Source organism: Lycorma delicatula, chromosome 2, assembly GCF_047948215.1.
Source record: "Lycorma delicatula isolate Av1 chromosome 2, ASM4794821v1, whole genome shotgun sequence".
NCBI lineage: Eukaryota > Metazoa > Arthropoda > Insecta > Hemiptera > Fulgoridae > Lycorma > Lycorma delicatula.
Genome location: NC_134456.1, coordinates 216,137,509 through 216,164,461, shown reverse-complemented (window position 1 = coordinate 216,164,461; position 26,953 = coordinate 216,137,509). Strand labels below are relative to the sequence as shown.

Here is a 26,953-nt window from a genome sequence, read left to right as displayed (position 1 = left end):
TCCAAAATTACTAAAATCAGTGTTTTAAGATGATGATTAAAATATAATTAAGGTAATGTCTTAAAATAAAATTAGTTTTATTTTATTTACATTGTCTTTGGTGTTATTTATATCGTCTTAAAATACAATGTATTGTATTTTAAGTATTTAGTATTCTCTGAGAAAGTGAATTCTGAAATGGAATGTTAATTGTAATTTTATTATATGTAAATAAATAGCTATTTTCATTAAATTGAAGTAATACCATGTTATAAATTATTTTTAAATAAGCTTCAGAATACAAGAATTATTAAAATTTCTGGTTTTTGTTGTCCAAGTTACATCAGGAAATATTAAAAAAAGTTTTATAACGAATAAGACAAATAGCTGTAGATCACAAAAAAATCATTAAACCACGCTGAATTGGGTTTTATACTTACTTGTTTTGTTATATTAGATCTACATGACCTGACTTAAATAGACTTAAGATAACATTTTATTAAACTTTTATTTTTTGTATTTTTTTAGGTGCCTGGAAGCAGTACCCTTGCTGGTAAGGATGCAACAAATACTAGTAAAGATTCTGTTAATAGAACAACTCCTCCTAAACCTCCTCCACCGTCTTCTGCACCATGTGTTGCTGTGGAACCTTCTCCAGCACCAGAACCTGAGAGAGAAGAGGTCACTCCAACTAGCAGAAAAACTTTGACAACAGCCACCAGGAAGAATGTTCTTCCTCACCATCATCTGAGTGTAGATGAATTACGATTATTACATGTGAAGGTATTTAATATTATTATTATTCTGAAATAACAATGGACAACAAAATTTAATTTTTTGTTTATTACAAAAATGCTAATAGCTGAATCTTATAGTATTTTTTATGCTGATTTCAAGTATGTAAGTGATTTCTTTCTTTCAGGCATGGTTTTTTTTTAATTACCTTTTTTCTGTAAGAAAAAAGCATTATGATGGTAGAATAACAATATTATATTGTAATTTCTACATGCCTAAAGTCTGATTCTTTTGTACATTCTGGTGTAGTTTGCTGTAGGTACATCAATCTTTAGATACCAGCAGTAGTCATGCAGCATTCTTGGGTTTCCATTTTCTCTCATTTGTTTCCATGGTGGATATTTCCTGGTAAAGCGTTCTCCATGTTCATCAGTCATGGCTTCAAGATTGGTAGGGAAAAATCCAGATGGGAATCTAAGAAGTTGATTTTTAGTGACATATTACATCCAAGAGCTTTATAGTTTTTAAGAAGCTCAGTTATATAAGTTCTTTGTAGTTATATGCCTTAGGATTTGCAAGGAAGTTGTTTACAACCTTTTAAAAAGTTTTCCACGGAGCAACCACACAGTCATTCAAACTGTCTTCAAATTCAATATTATTGATTAGTTTCTTTATTGCATTTCAGAAAAGATATCTTCCTTTATCTTAGTATCACTTATATTAGGAGCTAGTTTTTTAAAAAGAAAAATCCAATCCCATCACAATTCATTACTTTAACAAAATTTTTCATTAAACCTAGTCTAATGTGTAGTGCTGGAAGGTAAACTTTTTCTGGTTTTACTAGTGCTACATTTTTCTCTCCTACAGTCAGTGTTTCTCATTTTGCCCATTCTTTTTTTACATAATGATTCTTCCTATCTCTGCTTTGCCACTGACACAAGAAGCAACAGAATTTAATATACCCAAGTTTTAAACCAAATTAGAGTGCTCACTTTCAGGTCTACACAAATATTTCTACTGAATCATATATAACACAAAGTATTCTAATATGACTCTTTCATGTGAGCTGCATGAGTTAAAGGAATTGATGGAATATTATTTCCAACATAAAGAAGGACTGCTTTCAAACTATGCTTTTTGGAGTTTATAAAAATATGCCATTCATGAGGATGGTTCAAATATCCCAAAGCTTCTTGTAAAGATTTTATATCATTACAGTAAACTAAGTCCCCATACTGAAAGAAGAAACATTCATATTTACACTGGCTGTCACAAAAAACACTTAATTTAATATTGTGTTGTAAAAGATTCTATGCTTTCAGTCATGATGCGAAAATTTCTGCTTGATTCTTGGATAAGTTTAAATCACAAACAAGATCATTTAATTCTGACTGATTAATTAAGTGTGTACAGTATTTGTACTTTTTTAAAAGTCTGGGTCTGTTTTTTTCATCATCAGATAACTGTATAACCTTCACAACATCAACAGTTTAATTTTCATCTACTTCCTATGTTTTTTGGTGGTACCGGAACTGAAAACTATAGACTGTGAGACAGTAGTCTTATAGCAGAGGAAATATTTGGATATTTAACAGTATGTCTAGTCTTAGCTGTTATTTTTGTTATACAAAAATAGCAGTCTGTGAAATGATCCTTAAGTACTCTCCAAACCATCAGAATTGCAAATGATATGTGACGAGATCCATTTGACCAACCAGTCAATAGCATTATACATGAACTACAGCAAATATGAGGAGCCCAGGGCCTGTCCTAATCACCTACTTTACATCCAAAATATAATTCATATGATTTATTTTATTAGTGGAATTATATTTCTCCCCTGAGACTTATATGTTACCTCATCATAAGTGTAGCAGAAACGGTCTGGATGATTAATGGAGATCATGGATAGTAATACTAGATCATGGATACTGGTGTTCTTTGGTGGTTGGGTTTCAATTAACAAGACGCATTTCAGGAACGGTCAACCTGAGAATGTACAAAAAGTACACTTCATTTACATTAATTCATATCATTCTCATTCATCCTCTGAATTAATACCTTACGGTGGTTCTGGAGGCTAAACAGAAAAAGAAAGAATAGGATGGTTAATGCAACTGCATTACATTTTAATTAAGAAGTTCATTGCAATACACTCACAAACATGTATTACAAAACTTTATTTACTTTATACACATATTAATGTATATACATTGACTTTATAGGAAAAAATAAAAGGTAATAAAGTACTGAGAAAAATAAAACACGATAGGAAAAGTAATCGTTCCATTAAATGTTACACACACTAGAGTTGATCAAGAACAACTTGATTCATGAAGTTGAGATTTTTCTTAGCCAGCATGGTACATTATTTATTGTTTACAGTATTACAACCAGCACTGAGTCACCAAAACAAAATTCATATACAGTGCACAATGTGTGACAATTACATTTATAAAAAAATATGACATAAATCGTATTTGTATCACTTATAATTTTTTTAATTTCTTAAGTAATAATGATAATATTTATTTTTCATGGCTATTTATCTACTCAAATAAATTATAGTTTATTCAGATTATTAACTGCTGCAATAAATAAAATAAATAATATAGTGTGTCCAAAAAAAAAAAATAGTGGGGTTTTAAATTATTATTGCTTCGGAGCATTGCAGAGAGATGAACTGTACTTTAAATTAAAGAGAAACACTTTATGTTTATTAAAGAGAAACACTTTAAGTTTATGTGTGCGAAAGCTAGCACATGCACATTGTGTTCCTAGTTCATACAAAAGCAACACATGCATGTTAGTCATCATGTTTGCAGTGCAGAGGAAGGTTCAAAAATGTTTTTCTAATTCCTATAAACTGTTTGATACTAGCAAATTACTTTTATGAATAAAAGCTCCTTGTGCTAATCAACTTTTAATGCATTTCTTCTTTGTAATTTTTTATCTTCAAAATTAAACTTTTTCTCTTCAGGTGAATTATGTTTTTGTTTCTTTATATTTAACTTGATTTTTTGTCTTTTCATTGCTTTTATTTTTAGCTAAAAGAACAGTATTAATCCTAACATCTTCCTGGATTCTTCTCCTTAATGGATCTCTATTATGTTATAAAAGTTTTTTTTCAAATCCCTTATTGTTTCTCTAAACAAGTTGAAAATCATCAGAACGGATTACATTTTCTCAATCTGTTTCACACTTTCTTTGTTTCTTGCTCTTATCTCATCTGTGAAATTTTTGTCGTAGAAGTGTATTTTTATAAGTTGTAAAACCTTTTCTTTCCCTGAACATCTCTTTTTTCATTAAAATTTAAATATTTTTTATTTTCTATAAATTAGTGTTTTTAACAGTGACAATATCTACTTATAAGTTGGGTTATTTTCTATAAATAGAAGGATTAAAAATAAATTATGTTAGTGTAGGTATTTGTAATGAATGCAAAAAAGTTTTGAAGAATTTGCATAAATGTAACCAGTTTGTAGAATGAATAAAAGAAACTGGCTCCTCATTCAATATTCCTGGATTTATTTGCTGACAAGGATCTACTGTTTGTTCATTATATTTTCTTCAGGTGGTCATATTTATGCAACAGTCATTTATCTTAATAGTTTAATGCTATAAATAAAAAAATCTGATGTGATCACCAAATGAACTTCGTTGAACATCTATTACATTACAGACACTCATATTTGCTGCACTTCATTTAAACTTATTTCATTTGAAAGTAAGATACGACCCTCCAGTTCTTTAATAAAAGTGGACAGTTACACAATTGTTAAAATATTAGTTTTTATTCACACAAATATTTAGACAATTATTAATTCAATAATTTTACCTGAAATATTAAGTAAGAGTAAAAGTCCCTTGATTACTCTGTAGATAAATTGTTTACCAAATAATTCAATAATAAAAACTGATTATTCTATACCGTAAGGTCAAAATTAATATTTGTAACCAGTATATAAGAGTTCACTAAACGGAATACTTTAATTATTAACTTTTATTTATATGACACACCTGAAAAAAATTTTCAACAATCACTTTAAATTGAATACAGTTCAAAAATGTATTTTATTTTTCTGTCAAATAGTTAAATAAAATGATTTTTTTAAAAATAAATATACAATTTTTATAAGAATTTCTTATAAAAATAAAAAAAAATAATACAATTATAAATTATAATTTTCAATTAATATTAAATAATCAGATATTTCACCACATGTATTGCATATACACATATGTAATGCCTATTAAATTACACTTACACATTTTTAAAAGTACATAAAATTTTATTTCACTAATAATTTTTTCCCTTTTTTCATAATCATTGAATTATTTATTGTAAAACTTTTTTTACAATCATAGGTTAATAATTAATTATTAAATCAATATGTTTAAATTAAAAAAAAAAGAAATAAAAAAAAGAAACAAAAGGAGATGAAGTTTAATTCGAACCTATGTGCCTTCCCTTTAAGATCCAAATATTTCATTAAGTAGAATTTTAATTTCAATTGCAATCAAAAAGGGAGGTACACAATTAAATGCTATAACAGTGCTAAATCCAAAATTTTTACGTCCTATGGCTAATCGTTTTTGAGTTGTCAAAAAAAAGTTGACATACATACTTACGTACAGATGTCATGCCGACTAAGTCAAAGTGGACTAAACTAGTCAAAATGGATATTTTCATTGAAATATGAAAACTTAAATATTTTGTGTTTACAATACTTCCTTTACTTTTTACAAGGAAGTAAAAAAAAGTTAAATAAGAAAGAAGGAGGTGAAATCTGAAGACTGGAATTTTTCACGATCACAATACTTATCAAAATACTCACATATCAAAATTTAATATGTTTAAAAGTAGGGATTCATATAATAAAATGATGCCCTTATAATATTTTATTAATTTATTAACTACTATGATCATTAGTCATTATGTCATCAATAACATTAAGAGAACTATAGCCAGTTTTTACTTCGTTTTAGACAATCAACACGAACCAGTTTATTGAATATTGCTACACTCATTAACATATTGTTACTTCACAGCTTTTTAATTTCCAGAATATATTCCGTACGAAGTGTATTTCCAGATGTTTCAGAATTATCAAGTTATCAGGGGATATTATTAAAAAATGTAATGTGTATATATGTGTGTGTAATAGCCTACTTGTACTGCTTGAATAGAGCTGGTGAAATATAGAGGCAATTGTTGATTTTGCCATTTGTAAGGTATGTAGTATGATTTTTTTTTTTTAAGTAGATGAAACATCTAAACCTGAGATCCACTGTTGGATGTACAGTTTAAAGAAATAATGTAACAAGTGATGATTTTGTGAGAGAATGGTACTGGAAATTCAGAATGAACTAACATGAATGAAGAGGAAGGAAGAGAGTGAAATTCCATAGTGAGAGATAAGCTTGTTGAAAAATATTAAAATGTTGTTCTTAATAAATCTCACTTAACAGTTTTTAAGTTTAGAGAAAATTTTCATCAAACTTCAAGCTTCACTCTTTACAGGATTGTTAAACAAATTGGATTATTGTAAGTTGTGTGCACAAGTTCACCAAAACAACTTACAGATGCTCACAAAACATGAAGAATGAGAGCATCATTGACTTTTCTTCAGCAACATTAGAATAAAGGAAGTGAATTTCTTTACAGTATTGTTACTGGAGAAGAGACAACATGGATTCAGTTCATCATTATTGATATAAAAGAACATTTCTAAAATAAATGCACACATACTCATCAAATAGCCCAAAAATTCAAATAAGTGATGGCTATCATATTGGAACTATGAAGGTAATTTTGTTGACAGAATTTATGAAGCCAGATATCAAAATAACCACAGATATTTATTGTGAAACATTGAAAAAGCTTAGAATAGTGATACAGAATAAATGGTAAAGGAATACTTAAGAAGGGGATTGTTTTTTTACATGACAACATGGCCTCACATTGCCAGTAGTACGAAGAGTATGTTAAACAAGTTTAGTAGCAAATTTTTTTAATTCCCCTTACAGCCCTGATTTGGTAACATTTGATATTCATCAGTAAATAAAATTGAAGATTGGCTGGCTATGCAATACTTTAAAAGCAATGATGAACTCAAGGATGGAGTCAACATATGGATGGGTAATTTGTTGGCCTTGTTTTTTGAAGAGGGGCTAGACAATCTGGTATCATAATAGTGCTTGTATTAATAGTCCTATGGGAGGAACTATGTTGAGAAGGAACATAAGAATGTATGTAACTTTTGTATTTAATAAATGTTTTTGAATTTATTTATTTTTATTACTTGACTAGATGCTAATTTATTAACAGCACCCAATGTACACACACACACACACACACACACACACACACACACACACACACACACACACACACACACACACACACACACCCACACACGCACGCACGCACGCACGCACGCACGCACGCACGCACACACACACACACACCTATTTTTCTACAATTGCTAATTTAGAGATTTTAAAACCAAGTAGATCACTACTTGTGATAAAATACATCCTAATTATTTGACTCACAAATTTGAACTTCACATATAGTAAGGCTGAAGATATATATATATATATATATATATATATATATATATATATATATATATATATATATATTATATATATATATATATATAAAGTGTTGCTCTTTAAAATCATGTGGGAGGAAGACAGGCTTACTCATATGCAGAATTAAAATTTATCATAATTTTTTTTTTATCACATCTTGTGTGAGTATTTTTCTTTTCTTTGGTAATCAATGATGATACTGATTTAAAATTTAAGCTATTATATAACAACAATTTTTTTAAAACTAAATTAGACAAAAAAAATGTTGAAAAAGTTTCTCAGAAACAGTTCATTACATTTATTAAACAGTTTGTTGTGACAAAAGTTAACATTTTTAACTATTAATATATTATTACAACATAAATAAAACTGTAAACAGAATGTGTTAGACTACTTAGAAAGAATACTGGAAGACCTGATACCCAGTGTAATAATATAGTTGAGACCAAGTGGAAGCAAACATATTGATTCACTAAGTGAAATTATTCTCTGTAAGCCCAGTTTAAATCCATAGAATATGTAGATAAAAGTTCAAAATAAAACAGAAGTAATACTAATAATTGTAAGTGAAATAATCTAACTTTTGGAAAAAACAAACAATAGATTAAACAAAATAACACTTGACAATAGAATGAATCATGTTTATATTAAAACAAGTTACTCAGTTAAATTAATTTAAAAAAAAAATCAAAAAGAATTTGAATTAAAAATTCTTTGAAAAGCTTTCATGGAACAACTGTAAGTCTATCCTAAAAGTAAAGAAAAAGACAAAAAATATTTTATTTGTCATATTATATTATATAATCATTTTATAAATTAAAAATTTTCCTTTATTACATATTCTGATGAAGTGCTTTTATTATGAAAGTGTATATTTCATATTTAACGTGGGCATTTCTGCCAAATGAAAATGAAATGATCGTTGAATAAAAAATATCTTTTTGTACAAACTGTTGGCAGAAACAGATTAAATTATTGATCTGTAATGTTCATGATTAATTTTTCCATTACATTGTTCAACTGCTTGTTTTTTTTTTGTTTTTATAAAAGTATTGGTTTCATTTTAATTTTTTTTTTTTCACTGATTGGCTGCAGGATGTTTTGGTTGATGCCAGTGAATACCATATATCAATCACATGATTTGACTGTTTTATGACCCTTTTATTCTGCACTTTAACACTGCAGTAGTTTCATGAATAAGATTTATTTGGTTTTGAAACTATTTGATATTAGCAGTTAATTACAACGTATTTAATATTGATAAAACAACTGTTAAAGCTGGGCAAATGACCTGTTCTCAGCAAATGGCATATGGTTTATTCACTTTATCTGTTTTCTTTGTCTTAACATTTGTTCCATTGAGCTAACAGATTCAATTTGTGTTTGCTGTGCAGTTTTACGAGGCTCGGTTGATAAATTTTGCACACTAGCGTGCTACTCAGAGACAAAAGGTACTATCGAGTTGGGCATGGCAGCACATGATATCTAAAATCCCCCTCTACAAACCTGCAATAATGCGTTAAATCCTTTTAAAGGTTTGTTTTAAGTAGCAGTTAAAATGAAGTCGAGTACAGCCAATATGTCAACACGGTTAAAACAGGAGTACTGATTTACAGGAGTACTGTGAATGGGTGGGGTTTGAAATTTTGTGAATGTGTAGCTGGTAAAGCGATATTGAGAATGCACCTTGGAGTGGACAACCAGTTTCTATGACAGATGAGAAACATTGAAAGGAGGTGGACGATTTGCTTCAAAGTGACTGGCAAATCACCCAGTAATGCATCACTATTCAGTTAGGTATATCTAAAGAACAAGTAGGCCATGTTATCGAGCAATTGGGTTATCGTACTCTGTGCACGATGGGTACTGCGCAAACTCTCTGATAGCTCTCCACAAGCTGAAGTTTGAGCCTATACCGCATCTGCCATACTCGACAGATTTAGCTCCGTGCGACTTCCACTTCTTCCTTCATCTCAAGAGGGATCTCAGAGGTAATCAATCACTGCACTACTGACGATGAGGTGAAGGAAGATGTGGCCACTTGGATCCGAGAAAAACCGCTAGAATTTTTCAGTGCCAGAATGTGAAAACTTGTCATACATTGGAAAAAGTGTATCAGTATAAACAGGGATTACATTGAAAAATAAATACTGCATTTTGTAGCTAAGATATTGTCTTTTAAACATTTTTTATTTCATTCTAATATCTCTTTTCATTCCCACGGTACGCATATATGTGCAAAATTTATCAGCCAAGCCTTTGCTATTGGGTGGAAAAAGGATAGTTTCTACAGAAGTGAAACAGCAGTTGGTTTTTATCTGAGAAAGTACAGTTCAGTCAAACTGTTTGATATTTTCTGACACATCACTACTTCATTTTATTTCTTGAATGTAATTATTGTGGCGGCTACTTCAGCACAATACTAATAATATTGTTTGTTAGTAGAGACTAAACATTGTAGCTTTTTATTTTTTTCAATGTAACTTTTAATATTAGTAATAAAAAAAAAAATTTGTTTTATTGGTATTATTGCTTATGAAGTAATAATGTTCGCTACAAAAATGCTTCAATAAGAATTATAAATATTTTTAATTTTTTCAGAGGCGCCATGATTCTAATGGCAGTTCTTCAGATGATAATCGTTCATCAGGCCATGCTAGCATGTCTGATGGACACACCAGTTCCAGTCCACCAGTGGACAGACATCAACACTACCGATCACACCTCAATTCAGTGCCTGAAGATGAACGGTACTACTTTATGTTCATTATAATGTCATTGTAATCAGAAAAATCAATTAATTTATCCAGAGGTTATTATTTGAATAACTTTGAATGAATGTATTTCTTAAAACATTTAACTGACCTTGAATCAGTAGATTATGTTTAGGACTGATAAGGAAGGATTAATGTTAACGTTTCATTTGGCCAACTAGCTTGCAGGATATTTAAAGAGTGCCAAAAAAAAATTACCATATCAGAAAATTGGCTGAGTGATCCACCTGAATTAAACTTGATTGTTTTTCTAAATGGTGAAATCTTATTTTTATTGATTCTGTACTTAAACATTAGCTTTTTTATTTATTTTCTCTTCCACAGTTGCTTTCTTTTACTTTAGCTTATTGTCTATCATTTAGATGTATCCATGTATTTACAGCAACAAACATTAACCATGAGTTGCATTTGTCTACTTTACCACAGCATAAATGTAATTTTGACATAATACATCGTTTCTCATTTTTGTATAAAACTTTTAAAATGGCATTCTTAAACATTTCTATTTTCTAATTAATCACAAATGCAAATTGACAATGGTATGAAAGCTACTTTTACTGCGGTCATTATAATTTGATTCTTCTATCAACACAAGCTAGCCTGATTTCTATTGTCAAGATAACTTTTTAAACCATCCAATTTGTTTAATTTTTTTTATGTAGTCATCTTCTTTTTGTTTCTTTAGTTGCCGCAATTTTTTTTTGCCTTGCAAGAATGCGCTTTATTCATTTTCTGCAGAGATTGAGGTAATATGGCTGCTGGTTCTTAAATGTAGGAGTATAGGCATGACTTAATTTCCTTCTCAATAAGTCAAAATTGTAGCTTAGGCAGGTTGTAAATAATCAATGTTTTTCATAAAATGTTCTTCACAAGTTATTTGATGATTCTTTTGAATTTCACATTCCTATTTTTTTCATACTGCTACAGCTAAAAAAAAATTAATTTTTTTCAATAGTAACTTGATCTACAGTTGAAGATGCAGTGTTTAGATGCATCATTTATAAGAACACAACTTGTATAATTATTAGACAGTGTGGTAGTACATAACAGCTACAATCTTAATAAACTAGACAACTGTTCTTTTTTGGTTGTCTATTTTATCATAATACACTTTAGGTGTATAAAACTTTGTCTTAAAACGCTAAGAGAAATATTCTTTTAAAGATCTGACATATTTAACAAACAATGGATACAACAGAAACAAACTTCTTCTATTAGCATCTTACTATCGAGGAAGTATGACCACTACTTTTAAGTCATTATATTAGTGAAGAGTAGTAATTCAGCCCTTCTAATTACCCTGGGTCTGGGCCTATGGTCATCAGGATCTGCTCTTGCTTCATTGTTTGCCAAAAAAAAGAAAGTATTATCAACTAACTTGGCTTCTTACATCTTTTAATGTTTACTGAATGTAAATTAAAAAACACAATGGCAGCTTAAGTACATTTTATTTCTACCACCATCTTCAGTCCATGTTGGTCCCAGAAAAAACTCAGAAATTATTTAAAAAGTAAAATTATTAGATGTATAATTTGTTTTTAATGATGCCAGTAGACAAAGTAGTTTTGCTAAATCTTAACAAAATTGGTTAGTTCTAAACATCATTGTTTATCTACATTAAAAAAAAAAAAATTATATTACTCTTGTTTTTACTCCAAGTTAGTTGTTGATGTTATGTAGGCAAAAGTGTTTTTATGTCATTGAAGTTTATTTTTAGTTGAATTCTTTAAGGGTCGCAAAACATTTTGGTAATATCTTCTCAATATGTTGGTTGGCAATAACACTCCATATGACTCTTTGGTCAGCCATTCTCCTGAACTTGGCATAGGTCCTGCAATTCATGTCATTTTATATTAATATATTCCATTCCAGGCTAACCTCTAACATTTTCATCTTTTGTGGTCCCTTCTAGGATGGGTGCTTAAGTAAGCTATCATGTCTTAAAATATGTTCATACGGCTCTTTCTAATTACTTCCAACTAGCATGGTTTCTTTAATCCCATTCTCAGTAAAACATGAATATTTGTAACCTTGTCAAAATAACTAATTTTCATCGTTCTATGCTAGCACCATAATTCAAAGATTTCACCCTTTTTTTCTCTGCTTCCCCAAATGTTCAAGTTTACCTACCAGGGGGGCATATCCACACAAATGTCTTCATCAGTGTCATATTCATATCTTCACATCAGCGTTCACATCCGTTGCTGTGTAAAGTTTGTACTTTTTGTTGAATGCTAACTTTGCTTGGTCAAAACTGCCATACTTAGATGTGCCTTTCGACCCAGGGTAGGTAAAGCAGTCTACACTCCGAAGTAAATTAGAACCTTTGTACTACTAGGTCTGTCCATTGATTTGTATTCAGTGATAATCATATGTTTGTTCAAGTATACAAGTTTGAAGTCTACCTTATTTTAATATTATTATTAATAATTACATTTTACTAAATATTTTTACAGTGTAAAAATTCTTCTTATATCTTAAATCATTCCTCTTGAAAAAAGGAGCTTGGTTATAAATTGAGATTTATGTTCCTTTTTTAACTTTATTATAGAATATTCTGTAAGTTAATGATTTCTGTCGCAATACTTTCCTCAGAAATAATTGAACACTATTTTTATCAAAAGTTTCTGATATGTTTTACAGGCTGTCAGCAAGTGTAATGCCTAACCAGAGTCGTTCTGGGCGTAAAAACATACAGAATAGAAGCAGACATCGAGCTACACCAGCCAAGGTAGTTACTGTTTTTCAATGAAGCTTCTCTTAAAGGCTGTTTATAACAATGTATGCATTTTCATTTATTAAACATAAATCAGTTTTTTCTTTTTTTGTATAATGTAACTTATGCTAAAAATGTAGATTGGCAAAAATGTTTAATTCCTAGATTTCAAGTTAATAAGCTATTTTCAGTCCAATTCTATCACACTGTTTATAATTATTACTTTTTTTTAATAAGATTTGCTTTTATTAGATTAGGTGCTTTCTGATACAATTAGTTTGTCTTGCAATGTAATTTCTTACTACCAGCTTTTTTGCTACTTTTATTTTTTTGTTTATATTTTGAATTAGAAGAAGTCTGAAAAATATATATAAGCATAAGCTGGACAGAATGCCTAACAAATCAAATTAAATAATGAATCAAACAAGAATTCAAAAGAAATAGTATTTTGGCCACACTGCGTATTGAAGTAATACATTAAGATAAAACAGCATATTTTTTCAAGTATTTCTCTTATAAACTACAGTCATTAATAGGCACCCTCTAGATATCTTTATTAGTTATTACTAATAGTACATGTTCATTATTTAATTCTTTAGAATGTTAATGGGTCTTGTTATATCAACCCCCTATTATTGAAATAAACCATTATTTTTAAATGCCTTCTGCAGCTTTATAATTAGTTGATAAGTAGTAAAATTATAGCTTTTTAAATAATAGAAATGCTAATGGTATAAAAAAAATTAATGGAACAAATCATATATAAACTAATATTACAGTCATTAAGATTTATAAATATATATTTTTTTAATTTTTAGATGAGATATCATAGCTAAAAATCAAAATGTATCTCTTGATGTCAGTTATTTAAATATGTCAATAATAAGTTAGGTTAATCACAATGTCCATGTATTATAATATATATAGTTCTGTAAGTGTTTAAAAGTGTTTAAGCAATATTGAACTAAATTGAGAAGGATTAGAGGCCTGGCTTAGATACTACTTTAACAGAAGTAAAATTTCCTCTATTACAAAACTCCACCAAACAAGCCAGTACGTTACGTATGATTAAATTAGCTACAATGGAATCTATTTATAAAAAGAATTTTTAAATATCTACTTTTGTATTGCCAACTCTAGAAATGGACAGCATCCAAATTTGAAAGTACTTTATGGAGTATAACTGATAACTTATAATTTGGTCAGTTATCTACCCACCGGTTGTGAAAATTTGAAATAAAAAGAACAACAAAAGATTTCTGTTGGTTATCTGTGTAAAAGTACAATTCATAAGTTAACTTAATTGACTAAAAAAAAGAGATAACTTTCTTTTTAAGCATGAAATAATAGACAGTTCATCAGTATTCAAAGGGCATCTTCTGATGGTTTTTGGTTTTTAACAGTTGATATCTCTTACGAATACGATATAAATTATACTTATAGATGAAAATGATGGAAATTATATTTATTTATAAATAGTATAATTATTACATGTATATAAAATTCATCACTTGTTTACCAGTCATGTGAGTTTTGCAATAAAGATAAATGTGCTTGTATAAAAAATAAAAAGATTTCAGGAAATACAATTTAACTGTTTTGGAAAATCTAACAAAGAAATATTCTCTGTAATTTTTGTAAATAATTGTATTTGTATTTAGATGTAATTGTATGATACATATACATATATATTGTTTATGTTGTGTGTGTAGATCTAGTTGTGAAGGAGTAGATATTTGTATTCCATAAATATTAGGATTCTGTTTTGATTTTGATGTTAATTGTTGATTTGTAATATATTTCTGTTATTTATACTTGACTAGAGTACTAGTTAAAATTAATATGTCCCATTTTATTTTAATCCTATCTTGGAACTATGTTATATATTGCAGTTAGTACCGAGTGGTTCTGGTTTGGAAGACATTAAGCTGGCAATACAACAGCTTACTATGCGGTCACATACATCAAATGCTGGATATAGTACCTCTACATATTCAAGTCTTAGTGGTAGTGAATCTAGTGAACCGGCAGTTCGTAGGTTGATGAGGCATTCATCATTAGAAACAATTAATACAAATGTCACATCTGCTGATGAATTTGTCTGGGTTGATTCTCATAATAGGTATGTACATTTAAAAATATTATTAATAAACATTAATATTAAACATTGTTACTCTTTATTAAATTTCTTATTTTACATAAGACACCCAAAAGTTCCAACTGTGTTGTGGAAGGATAATTTTTTGTAGGATTAAATGATTGTGCTACTTAGCATCACATGTATTCTTTATCAGTCACTGCACCTATGATATTTGACACAGTGAGTTATCCCATTTTATTTGTCAATACATTCTGTTGCAAGTTCACAACTTGCTGCAACATGGCCATCAAATTCAATACAAGGCTATTCACTGATGTGGTAGATTGAATGTATATTGAATTTGCAGTTGCATTAGTCTAAAATTACATAGATAAATCTATGTAATTTTATTTCTTCATTATTATGAATAGGGATGAAGAATGAGTATATAGGTTGGTAAAAAGGCTGACTTCAATATGATAATAAGAATGTGACTGTGCTGATCAGTGACAACCATAATAGATTTCTTTCAGAATTTTTTTTATGATTAATCAGATGAAACATAATATCTTTATTTAATATAACTCAGTAAATTAATGTATTTCACATAAATTGAATTATTTGATTTTTATTCAAAAATCAAAATAAGGTAAAATATTAAAAAATAAACAATTTTGTAGATATCTTCATGATCAGGTACAATTTAATTCAGATCATCAAAAATTTTTTTTATGTTCCATTTTGTATATTTCATAATTTCGACAATGTTTTGTATTTATTAATAATCTCTATAAAGTATTAATGTGTAAAAAATATATTATGTGAATGTATACAGTATAAATGTTATTTATTATTTACATGTATAATAGGTAATTAAATGAAAAATCTCCAGTCTTGCATCCAACAGTAAGTGGAGTTATGAAATATGTATTTCAAATAAATAATAATGAATAAATATAAGTTTAATTTATTGCAAAATTATCACATAAGATTTTTTCACATCTACTTGTATTTTTTTTTAAATTAAACAAAATGCTAATAAAAATATATAAGTTTTCATTATTTATTTTTGCTTTTGTTACAGAGATTTATTTGAAATTGTTTTGCAGATTAGTTGAACTTCAGCACCTTCCATGGTCTAATCATGATGTATTGCGTGTCATACAAAATGGTAGTCAAAGAAAGTATGGAACGTGTTGCTATGGAAACAATACCTAGACTTTCCTATTTGATGCAGCGAGCGCTGGTAAGACTTGCTAGAGAGGCTCAGCGCCTCGCTAAGCCTGTTGGGATGTGTGGAAAACAAGAAGTAGCCAGTGCCTTGAGAATAATATTATGCCCTGTTCTTGCCGATTCATGCATTAAGGTATGTAATGTTTATAATATAAATCCTTTTTATTATTACAATTTGTGAAAAATTTTTAATTATTTTAATTTGTTAATATAATTACATATTTAAAATTATTTAAATAAGTATTCTTGTTTTACCAGAAAATTTACATAGTGTCCTCCTCTTGGTGTAAAATGTTTGAGCATACATACAGAGTCAAAAGTATGGAAACCTCTCAACAACTTTAAAACCATTCTAGATAGAATATTATAACTTTCAGTATAAGGTATCAGTCAACTACTTGACTTTTTGACAAGAGATAGAACTTCAACCCATTCTTGTAGTTGTAAGCCCAGAAGTTGTAGCTCAAATATTTTAAATGTTAACACCCTTTGAGAGATAAATCATTTTAAAGGTCTGTAAGACAAGAAAAGTAGTATAAATAAAAGTTTTGTGCGATATCTGTACCCGAAATGGCAGTGGGATAAAGTTTGGATTTTGAAAATTACTAAATTTAGTGAATTAACATAAAATTAAATTTAAAAAAAAAATAAAGTGAATTGAATTAAAATCTAATCTAATTAAATTTTATTTTATAAATTAAAAAAAAAATTTAATTTTTAACAGAAAAGATTGCTTTTGTTCCACTTTAATGAGTAAATAAATAAAAGTATTGTCACCTTATCATGCTGATCATTGATGGTATTCTTACCATTGTTGCTAAAATGAAGCTTACTTCACTGTTGTTTAATATTTAATTTAGAGTTTCATTAATACATTATTAGTTTCTTATGAAAATTTACTGTGATTAGTTAGCTAATTGATTTTGTCTAACTTTACCATATGTTTTACAAACCACTTTTTTTATTTATCTTTTTTGTAATTGCTTTTTAATGAATTAATTTTTTCTGTGCTACCTGCTAACATTGCTATCAACATGTCACTTAGTGAACAGGTGAGAATGAAAGAACAAGTCACACTTTTAATGATGACGGGCTTTGGTGATAGTTAGGTCATGTAATGAGGTTTGTGAATTGTTCAATGCAAAACTTAATCAAAATCCTATTTCATAAGGTACAGTGTCAAAAACCACCAAACAATTTGAAGAAACAGGGATAGGTTAAACAGGGAGACCTAAATCTGCAACAAATAATAAAAAATCGTTACAGATTATCCAAGAATTGAGAATCCTCATTCCTCAATTCAAACAGCAGCATGAGAACATAACATTAGCCAAAGTTCAGTCAGTTATCTGAACGTTAAAAAGTAAAAATTTCAAACCCAAAAATTTGTCTGTTGCAAGAACTTAATGAAGATGACTATAATCGAAGACTTGATTTCTGTGAAATTATGATGAACAATATTTGTGCAGATCCTAGTTTATTAAACAAAATAGTTTTTAGTGATTAGACCACTTTTTTTTAAATGGCTATATAAATGATCATAATTAGGTCAATACTGAACTGACATTATTCCACACTGGTATCATGAGGCACATACACAGTATCCAGTCAAAAGTAAATGTATGAGCGTGTATTGTTGGTGGACGATTCGTAGCGCCTATATTTATTGATGGAAATGTAAATGCAGTGAAGTATGAGGCTTTGCTTCTTGACCATAACTTTCCAAACATTCAAAACGTTGTTGGCCTCAACTTCCAAAACACTGGTTTCAAGATGGTGCCCCGCCTTATTTTGGTCTTCAGATACATCAAATTTTAAATGCATTTTTTCATGGAATATGGATTAGCCAAAGGGGTCAGAATATTGGCCAGTGAGATTACCCGACTTGTCACCATTGGATTACTTTCTATGGGAGCTATTTAAAAGGTATTGTTTATCATAATAAGCACCAAGATATCGATGATTTACAAAATAAAATTCAAGAATCAACACAAAATATCACTAGGGAATCATTGAATAATGCAGTATTATCCTTTTGCAACCTATTGGTATGCTTTCAAACAATAGCAGGACATTTCAAACATTTATTAAAATGAAATGTCAGTAAATAAGCAAACATTACACTTAAAAAATAATTATTTTTTTAAATAAATTTATTTGGTAACATCCATTTAATCAATTTTTTATAAATTTATTTATTTGTGATAACAGTTACTTAAATTATCAATGTAATTTTTTAAAATTCAAACTACCCTGCTGCCATTTTGGGTTCAGACATTGCACCAACTTTTTATTTATATCATTTTTCTTGTCTTAAAGGACTCTTTAAAATGTTTATTGCACAAAGGATGTTACCATTTAAAATATTTCCATTACAACTCTAGAGTCACCCCCCTCAAGAAGAAGTTGAAATTCTATTTCTCATCAAAAGGTAAAGTAGTTGACCCGATATTCTGAAAGTTACACTATTCTATCTGGAACAGTTTTAAAGTTGTTGAGGAGGGGCTTCCATACTTTTGACTTACTCTGTAAACATGTATATAGACTGTTTAAATTCTTTCTAAGAATTCAGGGGATGATCCACCACGTGGAAATTAAGAAAAAAATATTATATCAACATATGTCCAAAAACACTTAGTGTATTGGCTATCCATCATTTTGTATTTTTAACATAAAAATTTATTTCTCAGGGATGGTTAATGTTTTCAGCTGAAATTTAATATACAACTATGGTACCTAGAGGTTTACTTCTATCCTCTAAAAAAAACCTGATCTCTATCCTTTTCAAAGCGGCAGTGATGTAAACTTTATAATTGTTAATATCTTTGCAACTAGTTTATTTAAATGTTATGTTTTACAAAAAAAAAAAAAAAGTTAAGCATTTTGTAATAAAGAAAGGAACTCCTTATTTATTAAAATCCGTTCATAAATAACAAAGTTATGGCTAAAGACTCTTGAGTCACTCTAAACCAGTTTTTATTTTCTCCTGAATAATTAAACAAAACTTTTGTTATTTTCCTGAATAAAATACAAAACAAAGTAACACGTAGCTAATCTAATGTTTACCTTTCCATTGTACAGTGAAACCTTTACATTGTATTTGTATCTGTAAGGGTATTGCAATATATTGATTTTTTAGATTGACAAATTCAGTGTGGATGAAAATTTACTAATGTAACAGATACTGCAGATAACTAAATGAAGGATTTTGTTCACCATTAGCAAATTATATATGTGGTTATGAAATCACTTGAGTTTTTTTGTGGCTACAGGTGCAGTTCCTCAGTCATACCGTTGTATTTTTCCTGTTGGAATGAATTCTATTTGGATTAGTACAGTTCGATTCTTATAGTTGTGTTTTGTTATACACAATTAAAATTAGTCTAATTTTCTACATGTATAGGGCTTTATCAGGTGTTTAATTTCAACATGAATTTCAATTACTGTTTGTTATTATTACATTTATTTACAGTTAACATAACTATTCAAGATAGAACTGTTATTGAAGAAGCCAGAAGTTGTAAATTGTAACAAAAATGAGAGGTAAACATTTGATCAGTATTATACTGACTTTTTTTTAACACCACTAACGCAACTGGTCCTCATCGTTAAGCAAAACATAGTCACCTCATAGTGTCATGGCAGCAGTCTCTGTCCACCCTGGCTAGACCCCTTCTGGGACTTTCCCACTGGGGTCTCCCCAACTTCACTAGGACACACCGACCTTCCTCTTCCAGATAGCCGCTAGGCCCTTCCGCTAAGGAGCTACTCATCCTGTCCCTAATCTTACAGTTCCAGATGTATGTTTTGCACATCCTTAACTTCGTGACCCACTCACACCTTTAGGGTTCTTTATGCCATCATCGGGGAGTCCTGACCCCTCCATTTTTGAATGTGGGCAGACCTGAACACCCTGGGCAAAAAGACTACCTCCGTGGCTCTGCACGTCTTCACACTTCAACACTTTTTTTTTTTAATTATAACATTCCATCACACATACATGAGTGCACCTCACCCTACTTCTGTAAAACACCCGGCATCATCAAGCATCACATGGCTGTTACTTCCTTAAAGCAAGCATTCCTATCAAGTCCTGTTCCTAGCATCGTAGAGCCGCCTCCCCAATTCTGCCCTCCTCTTCCTTTGTACCCAGAATTCTGCTGACCGTTTTCTCCATGGCGTTCTATTCCCTCCTCCCAGGAGCATGTATCCCACGATGTTACCTGGGGTGAGCCACGCCAGTCTCATCTGTACTCTGACGTGATCCCACCGAGCACAGTTAAAAAGCATGTGCTCTGGTGTTTCCATTTGCGTACAATATGCACACGCTGGGGAGGCTCTTCTTCCGAACCGATGTAGGTAAGTCATGAAGTTCCCGTGATCAGAGAAGATCTGGGTGAGATAGTAACTCACCTCCCCATGCCCTCTCTGAATCCACGGCCCAATCCTTGGGATTAGTCTCTTCGTCCAGCGGCCCTTAGTGGTGGCATCCCACCTGGTCTGCCACTCCTCCAGTAGAATTCCCCCTGTCTCAGCCTTTGTCATTCCCTTGTACCTTCTTGTTAGCTGTGCTGCCCTCAGATGAATTGGGGGGGGACCCTGGCGATGACCTCTACCACATCGCCTGAAATCATACGATAGGCAGAGGCCACCTTGATCTCTGCCCTTCTCTGGAGTGAGGAGAAGAGCCTCTCATTCCTCGCCCTCACCAGTACCCCCCCCCCCCCCCCGGGATGGACCGGCACCACATATAACAGAACCGAGGTGGCCTCCGAGAGAATGAGCTGTGTCTTTCCAGCCCAGAGTCCCTGCTTGTTACTCATTAGTCTTGTAAGAGCATCAAGGATCCTTCCTGCTTTGTCAGCCGCCAAAAAAATTACATTTTTAAAAAAAATGTAATTATTATCTTCGCATAGTTATGATCGCATAGGATCACTTTAGTCAGTCCATTATTCAAGTTTCTTTGATGGGACTATTTGGCCATGTGGCTCTCCCAGTACTTTTTCATACATTTCGATCTTTGTGCCCTTTCTAGTGTTGATAATGTTTGTGTTGTGAGTTTTTTCTTGTGAGTATGAAGCGAGTGTTTTTGTTCTTGACTATTTAATTTTATCTTATCTGTGGTGTCTTCTGGTGTAAGGCCAAATTTCTTTCAGAACCTCTATTTTTTCTCTGATCCATCTGCATCCTGTCTTGGTGTTTTTGAGTCGAGATTGTACTGTTCTAGCTGTTTCAGAAGTCTTGAATCTTGCAACCCCATGATATGTCCAAAGGATCCTAGTCTCCTCTTACACATGGTATCAGTGATGGGATCCAACTCTTTGTACATGACTTTGTTAGGCAAATGGTTCCAAGAATTTGCCTCTGAATTTTACTTTTGACTTTGTGAGGGTCTATCTTTGTGAGTTCTATCATGTTTATTTATTTGGGATATAGTCCAAGGTGTCTTAAAAGTCTTTGTAGGGATTCTTTGTGTATGCAGTCATAAGCTTTCTTGAAATCTACAAATGTTATCATCATTTCTGTGTTTCTTTTCCTGTTGTAATCCATTAATAGCTTGAAACTTATGATCTGGTCTGTGCAGCTCCTCCAGGTCTGAAACCTCCCTGGTATTCTCCTAGTTCTTTCTCGAGTTGTGAACTGGTCCTATTCAGGGTGATTCTTGAAAGAATTTTGTATGTTGTGTCTAGGAATGAGATTCCCATGTAATTGCTAGGGTGGTTTTTCTTCCCTTTTTTGTGTAGTGGATGGATGAATGCTGTTGTACAGGGTTCTGGTAGTTCTTCTTTGATCCAGATGTTAACAAGAGCAATTTTTGTTAATTTTCCTCCATGTTTCCTGATCTCTAAAAAAGTCTAATCTTCTCGTGCTGCTTCGTAATTCTTCATCTTACCCATTGCTAGTTAGACTTCTTTTATTGTGGGAGGGTTAATGTTTTCCAGTGGTGTTGATGTTGAAGTTAAGGAGTGCTGTCAGTTTTTCGCAATTTAGGAGTTTGTTAAAATATTTAGCTAAGATTTTTGCATTGTCTTTATTGTTATGGGCCAGTTTATAGTTTTCATTCTTTGTTAGTAGGGTTGGAGGTTCGTATTTTTGAGGTTTTGTAATAAGTCTCTTTACCTCTACTATGTTTTATTGAATTCTTCTTCTATTGATTTCAGTGTATCTTTATAGTGTTGTCTTTTTATTCTCCTTAGGGTTCAAGATGTTTCTTTTCTTTGTTTTACTAGATTTTGGATGGCTGTTTCTGATTTTTGGGATTGGTGAAATAGCCGTTCTTGATATCTTTTCTCCATTGTTTCGTCACATTTGCTCTTCCACCATTGATATTTTTTATGGAATTTTATTGAGGCTAATTCTTCTGCGATTTGTTTAAGGTTGTTGATGAGATCTTTGAGTTTATCTGCGTATGCTGTTTTTTCAGTTGCTTTTTTGTAATTTTCATTCTTGATTAGTTGGGTGGAGTCCATTTTTCTTTTAGTTTCAGGGGTTTGGTTTTGTTGCATTCATTGGGAGTAAATTTAATTTTAGTTTTGATTACATAGTGATCTGAGCCTGTGTCTACTCCTTAGAGGACTTCTACGTTGTAGATCTCCTTGTGGTAGTGTTTGTTCATGAAGACATGGTCTAATTGCCATTCGCCTTTAGTGTAGTCAGGGTGTTTCCAGGTTTTGCATTTTTGAGGTTTCCTCTTGAAATACGTAGATTTTGAGATTAGTATGTGGCTTTCTCTTGGGAAGGCCATTTTACAATGATGCCACACGCTACCTTCTTTCTCTGCCTAGTTGAACATTGAAGTCTCCAACTAATTGTTTAACATGATTTTTGAGGATGTTATTTATAGTCAAGTCAAGTAGATCCCAGAACTTTTCTGTTTCTTTACAGTCTTTTGGAGAGTTACTTTTATTAATAATGGGTGCATGGGTGTTACATTTTATTAGATGCTTTTAGGATGAGTGTTGATATTCTTGGGGATTGTGAATTGCATTCTTGTAATAATAATTTATTATTCTGAGGCTGACTAAAAAGCCTGTTCCAAACTGTGGTATATTTTTCATCACTCTCTTCACAGGTATACCTTTGTAGTGCCTATATCCTTGAGATTTCATGACGTCCTGGTCTGTGTTTCTTATTAACTGCAGACCCATGACTTTAACAGTGTTAATCCATTAGGCCAGTTATTATTTTTAGTTTGCTAATGCATATGAGCGAGTTTACATTGTGAATGGAGATGTAGGTGATTTTCTTTGGTTTGATTATAGACTTCGTATTTTTCTTGTTCATGTGTAGTGTTGGAGCATTCCAATGCTTCCGATCGTATGTTTTCTTCTAAGCCCACCATATCCAAATGCTGCCTTCTCTGAACTTGTGTTGCTTCGTTCAGCTGTGGAGTATTCCTTAAAAGACCTTTCATGGTTGACTATCAGGGGATCACCTGTGGTGGGACTAGGTCCCAAGCTACAACTGTAGATGTGATCTAGTGAGGTGTTTATATATGTAATAAGATAACTCTTACCTTTTTTTTAATTTCTTCATATAATTTTTTACAAAAGCACTTTTGCAGAATTCACATAATCAGTCGTATATAATACATTTTATAAAATTACATATAAAACATAAAATTAAAATTACAATTACATATACTGGAAATAACAATTACCATTACTGAAATGGGTCTTGAATGGATTGATTTTAGAAAAATAATACATACATATTTTTTTCTTTTTGTTTCAATTATACATGCAGTCTTTTCAGTCTTACTGTATAAAATTGATTTTTAATTCAATATGGTAACATTCAGGTTCTCAATATAAAGCCCTCGTGAGATTTTCATAATCTATTCTAATCATGACAATAATGGAAAAAGTTGATAAAAACATCTGAGATAAAATTATTTATTTGCGAGTTATGGCTAATGAAAGATTTTGCTTAAATTTCAGCTACCCCAGTGAAATGAGGATGTACTGAGATATTTAGGATGTTAAGATGCAGAATTAGTAATCTCTTATGGTAATTCACCTGAAAAAATTTAATAAAATAGGTCCCAGAATCGTATCTGCAGTAGTTTTTGAAAAATCTGTGGTGAAAACCAATAAATTTTGGTAAAAAAAAACTCTGTTTTTTATGTTTGAGTACAATAACTTTTAAACACTTAAAACAAAGAAAAGTTAGAAAAATTCAAATTTTATTTAGAAACAGTATACTAGACCAAAATGCATTATACATACAGATTTATAATAAGTATTCATAAATGAGCCCACCATTTTCAGCACATTTCTTAGTACACTTATGTATTGCTTTTTTTACTCTTTTAGTTCTTCAAAGCTGTCCTTAAGTTGTTTGGGCTCATCCATAATAGGGCAGTTAATTGCTCACGAGAATGTATTTTTGTTTGTATAGAACAATTTTCATCTGTCCCCAGATGCAAAATCTAAAGGTATTATTAGATCAGGCAATCTTTGTGACCAGGAATGTGGATCTCCAATCCATTTCTCTGGGAAATGATGATTTAAGTGAATGAAAATGGCCAAGAGAAGTGGAGAGGTGCACCATTTTGCTGGAACTATACTTTGCATCTCAGTGCTAGAGAAACATTTCCAACCAGCCATGGCAATTCTTCTTGAAGAAAGTGGAAGTAGATCTTAGTATTTCTGCGCCTAGGTAATGTGAACAGTCCATACAGCTGATTGTAAAGAAGGCCGCACCATACATTGACGCTAAATTGGTGTTGAAAATTGTCATCCACCATTTCATGAGGATTTACTTCTGTCCTTGCATACTCATTGCGTAAGTTCTTGACACAATCTCAAGTGAAATTTGTTTACATCGGTAAACAAAACAAACTAGTTGAGTTGTCAATATATATGCTGCCTTTTTCAGAACTCCAAGTGAAGCGGACTGTCTTTTGCATGTAGATCTTGAACTGGCTATTTAGATAAGGATAAAACTTGTTTTGTTTAAATGTCCTCTAAACCATAGAATGCAAAAATCCAAACTGCTTAGAACAACTTCATGTATCAATGCCTAGACTGTACTGAACTGCCTCGATAATAATTTCATCGATAACAGCATGGTGTGGAACAGATTGCTCATAGCTGATATGAATAGTAGGTAGTGAACCTGTTCCCTGAAGATTGCGAAAAGTTGCGCTAATTGTTTTGGGATCTGGAATCCTGCGATTCAGAAAATGTGTTCTGCTGCAGCAGCTGTAGCATTACTATTACACACATCCAAAATTAATACCATATCAGTGTATTCCTCTGCTGTAAATAAGTATCGCATTAATTTAATGGCAAACCAATCATATTCAAACTAAAATTCATGGAAAACCTTCACTAATGACAGCACAGTTCACAGTACCCGATATACTTGATGTACCTTTCAGAATAATTTAAATACTAATACGGTATTGCAGATTGTTTTATCAGCTGTTGTTATGTTACTGTCAACTTTTAAATAATAATTCCCCAAATAATTTATTGTATTTCTGTCATTAATAAAAAAAGTAATCTTAAGTAATTTTTATTTTACAGTTGTGTAACAAAATTTTGTTTGTACAAATTTTCACATCACCATAAAAGAATTTGAGTTTTGTTTATATTAAATAAGAACTTTTCTGACTAATGTAGAAGTGAACTGTTTCTAAATAAAATTATCTTACACTATTTTGTTCAGAATTATACTTTCTACAAATCTTGTTTTTAAAAATTTTGTTTTTTACAAACCGTTCAACAAACGTCAAACATAAAAAAACAGGATTTTTTACTACCAATTTATTGGTTTTCATCCCATATTTCTCAAAAACTACTGCAGATACAGTTCTGGGACTTATTTTATTTTATTTTTATTTCAAAGGCCATAAGAAATCACTAATTCTGCTCCTTATTAACGTACTAAAAATTTCAGTACTACCTCATTTCACTGGGATAACTGAAGTGTGGGCAAAATCGTTTGCTATTCATAACTTGTAAACGAAGCATTTTAGGAAATTTATAATATTTATAACTTTTTCCATTATTTTCACGAGTAGAATAGGTTATAAAAGGCCTGGAGGAACTGCTTATACACTCAGTATTTTTTATTACTTGTAAATATTTCCAGTATTTCAATTTTTATTTAAAATAAGGTAGAAAGCTTTAATTGGAAATAAATATTTCTTGATACTTGTTGAAAAATAATCATTATAAAATTAAAGCTTCTAATTAGCACATTTGATGTATGAATGCTGTCACTCCACAATTTTAATGGGAAAGCCAAATTGTAAAATGAAATTATTATAAAAACATGAAAGACCAGAAAAATTTATATACGTTAATATAAATATGCGAGTTCACTAAAAAAAAGAATTTTTATCTGTAACACTGATTAATTATCTATCAAAATCTATTATGATTTTTAAATTGGGTGTTGGCAATTACTAAATTATACTTTGTGCAAAACTCTATAAGTCTGTCCCCTCTTTTATTCCTTTTGCCCAGCCCGTATTCACCTACTATATTTCCTTCCTTCCCCTTTCCAATGCTTGCAATCCAATCTCCAACTATTATTAAATTTTCATCTCCTTTTACGTGTTTAATTGCTTCATCAATCTCTTCGTATACACACTCTACCTCATCATCATAAAGGGCGCTTGTAGGCATATAGACGTTAACAATCGTTGTCGGTTTAGGTTTTGATTTTATCCTTATTACAATGATTCTATTGCTATGTGTTTTGAAATATTCTACTCTCTTCCCTATCTTCTTGTTCATTATGAAACCTACTCCTGCCTGCCCATTATTTGAAGCTGAGTTTATTGTTCTAAAATCACCTGACCAAAAGTCGCCTTCCTCTTCC

General features: G+C 30.9%; 2 protein-coding genes across 2 annotated transcripts in view; one reads left to right on the top strand and one right to left on the bottom strand.

Annotated features, from left to right (window-relative positions):
• The window catches only part of LOC142320061 (uncharacterized), a 39,832-nt gene extending 23,730 nt beyond the window's left edge, over positions 1–16,102 (top strand). The window contains exons 3-7 of the mRNA XM_075357738.1: positions 508–762; positions 9,916–10,064; positions 12,732–12,819; positions 14,697–14,926; positions 15,994–16,102. Coding sequence (XP_075213853.1) covers positions 508–762; positions 9,916–10,064; positions 12,732–12,819; positions 14,697–14,926; positions 15,994–16,102 — 831 coding nt within the window. The remainder of the gene's footprint in view (positions 1–507; positions 763–9,915; positions 10,065–12,731; positions 12,820–14,696; positions 14,927–15,993) is intronic.
• The window catches only part of Syx13 (syntaxin 13), a 67,346-nt gene continuing 45,008 nt past the window's right edge, over positions 4,616–26,953 (bottom strand). The window contains exon 8 of the mRNA XM_075357183.1: positions 4,616–4,734. The gene's annotated coding sequence lies outside the window, so the exon portion shown is untranslated. The remainder of the gene's footprint in view (positions 4,735–26,953) is intronic.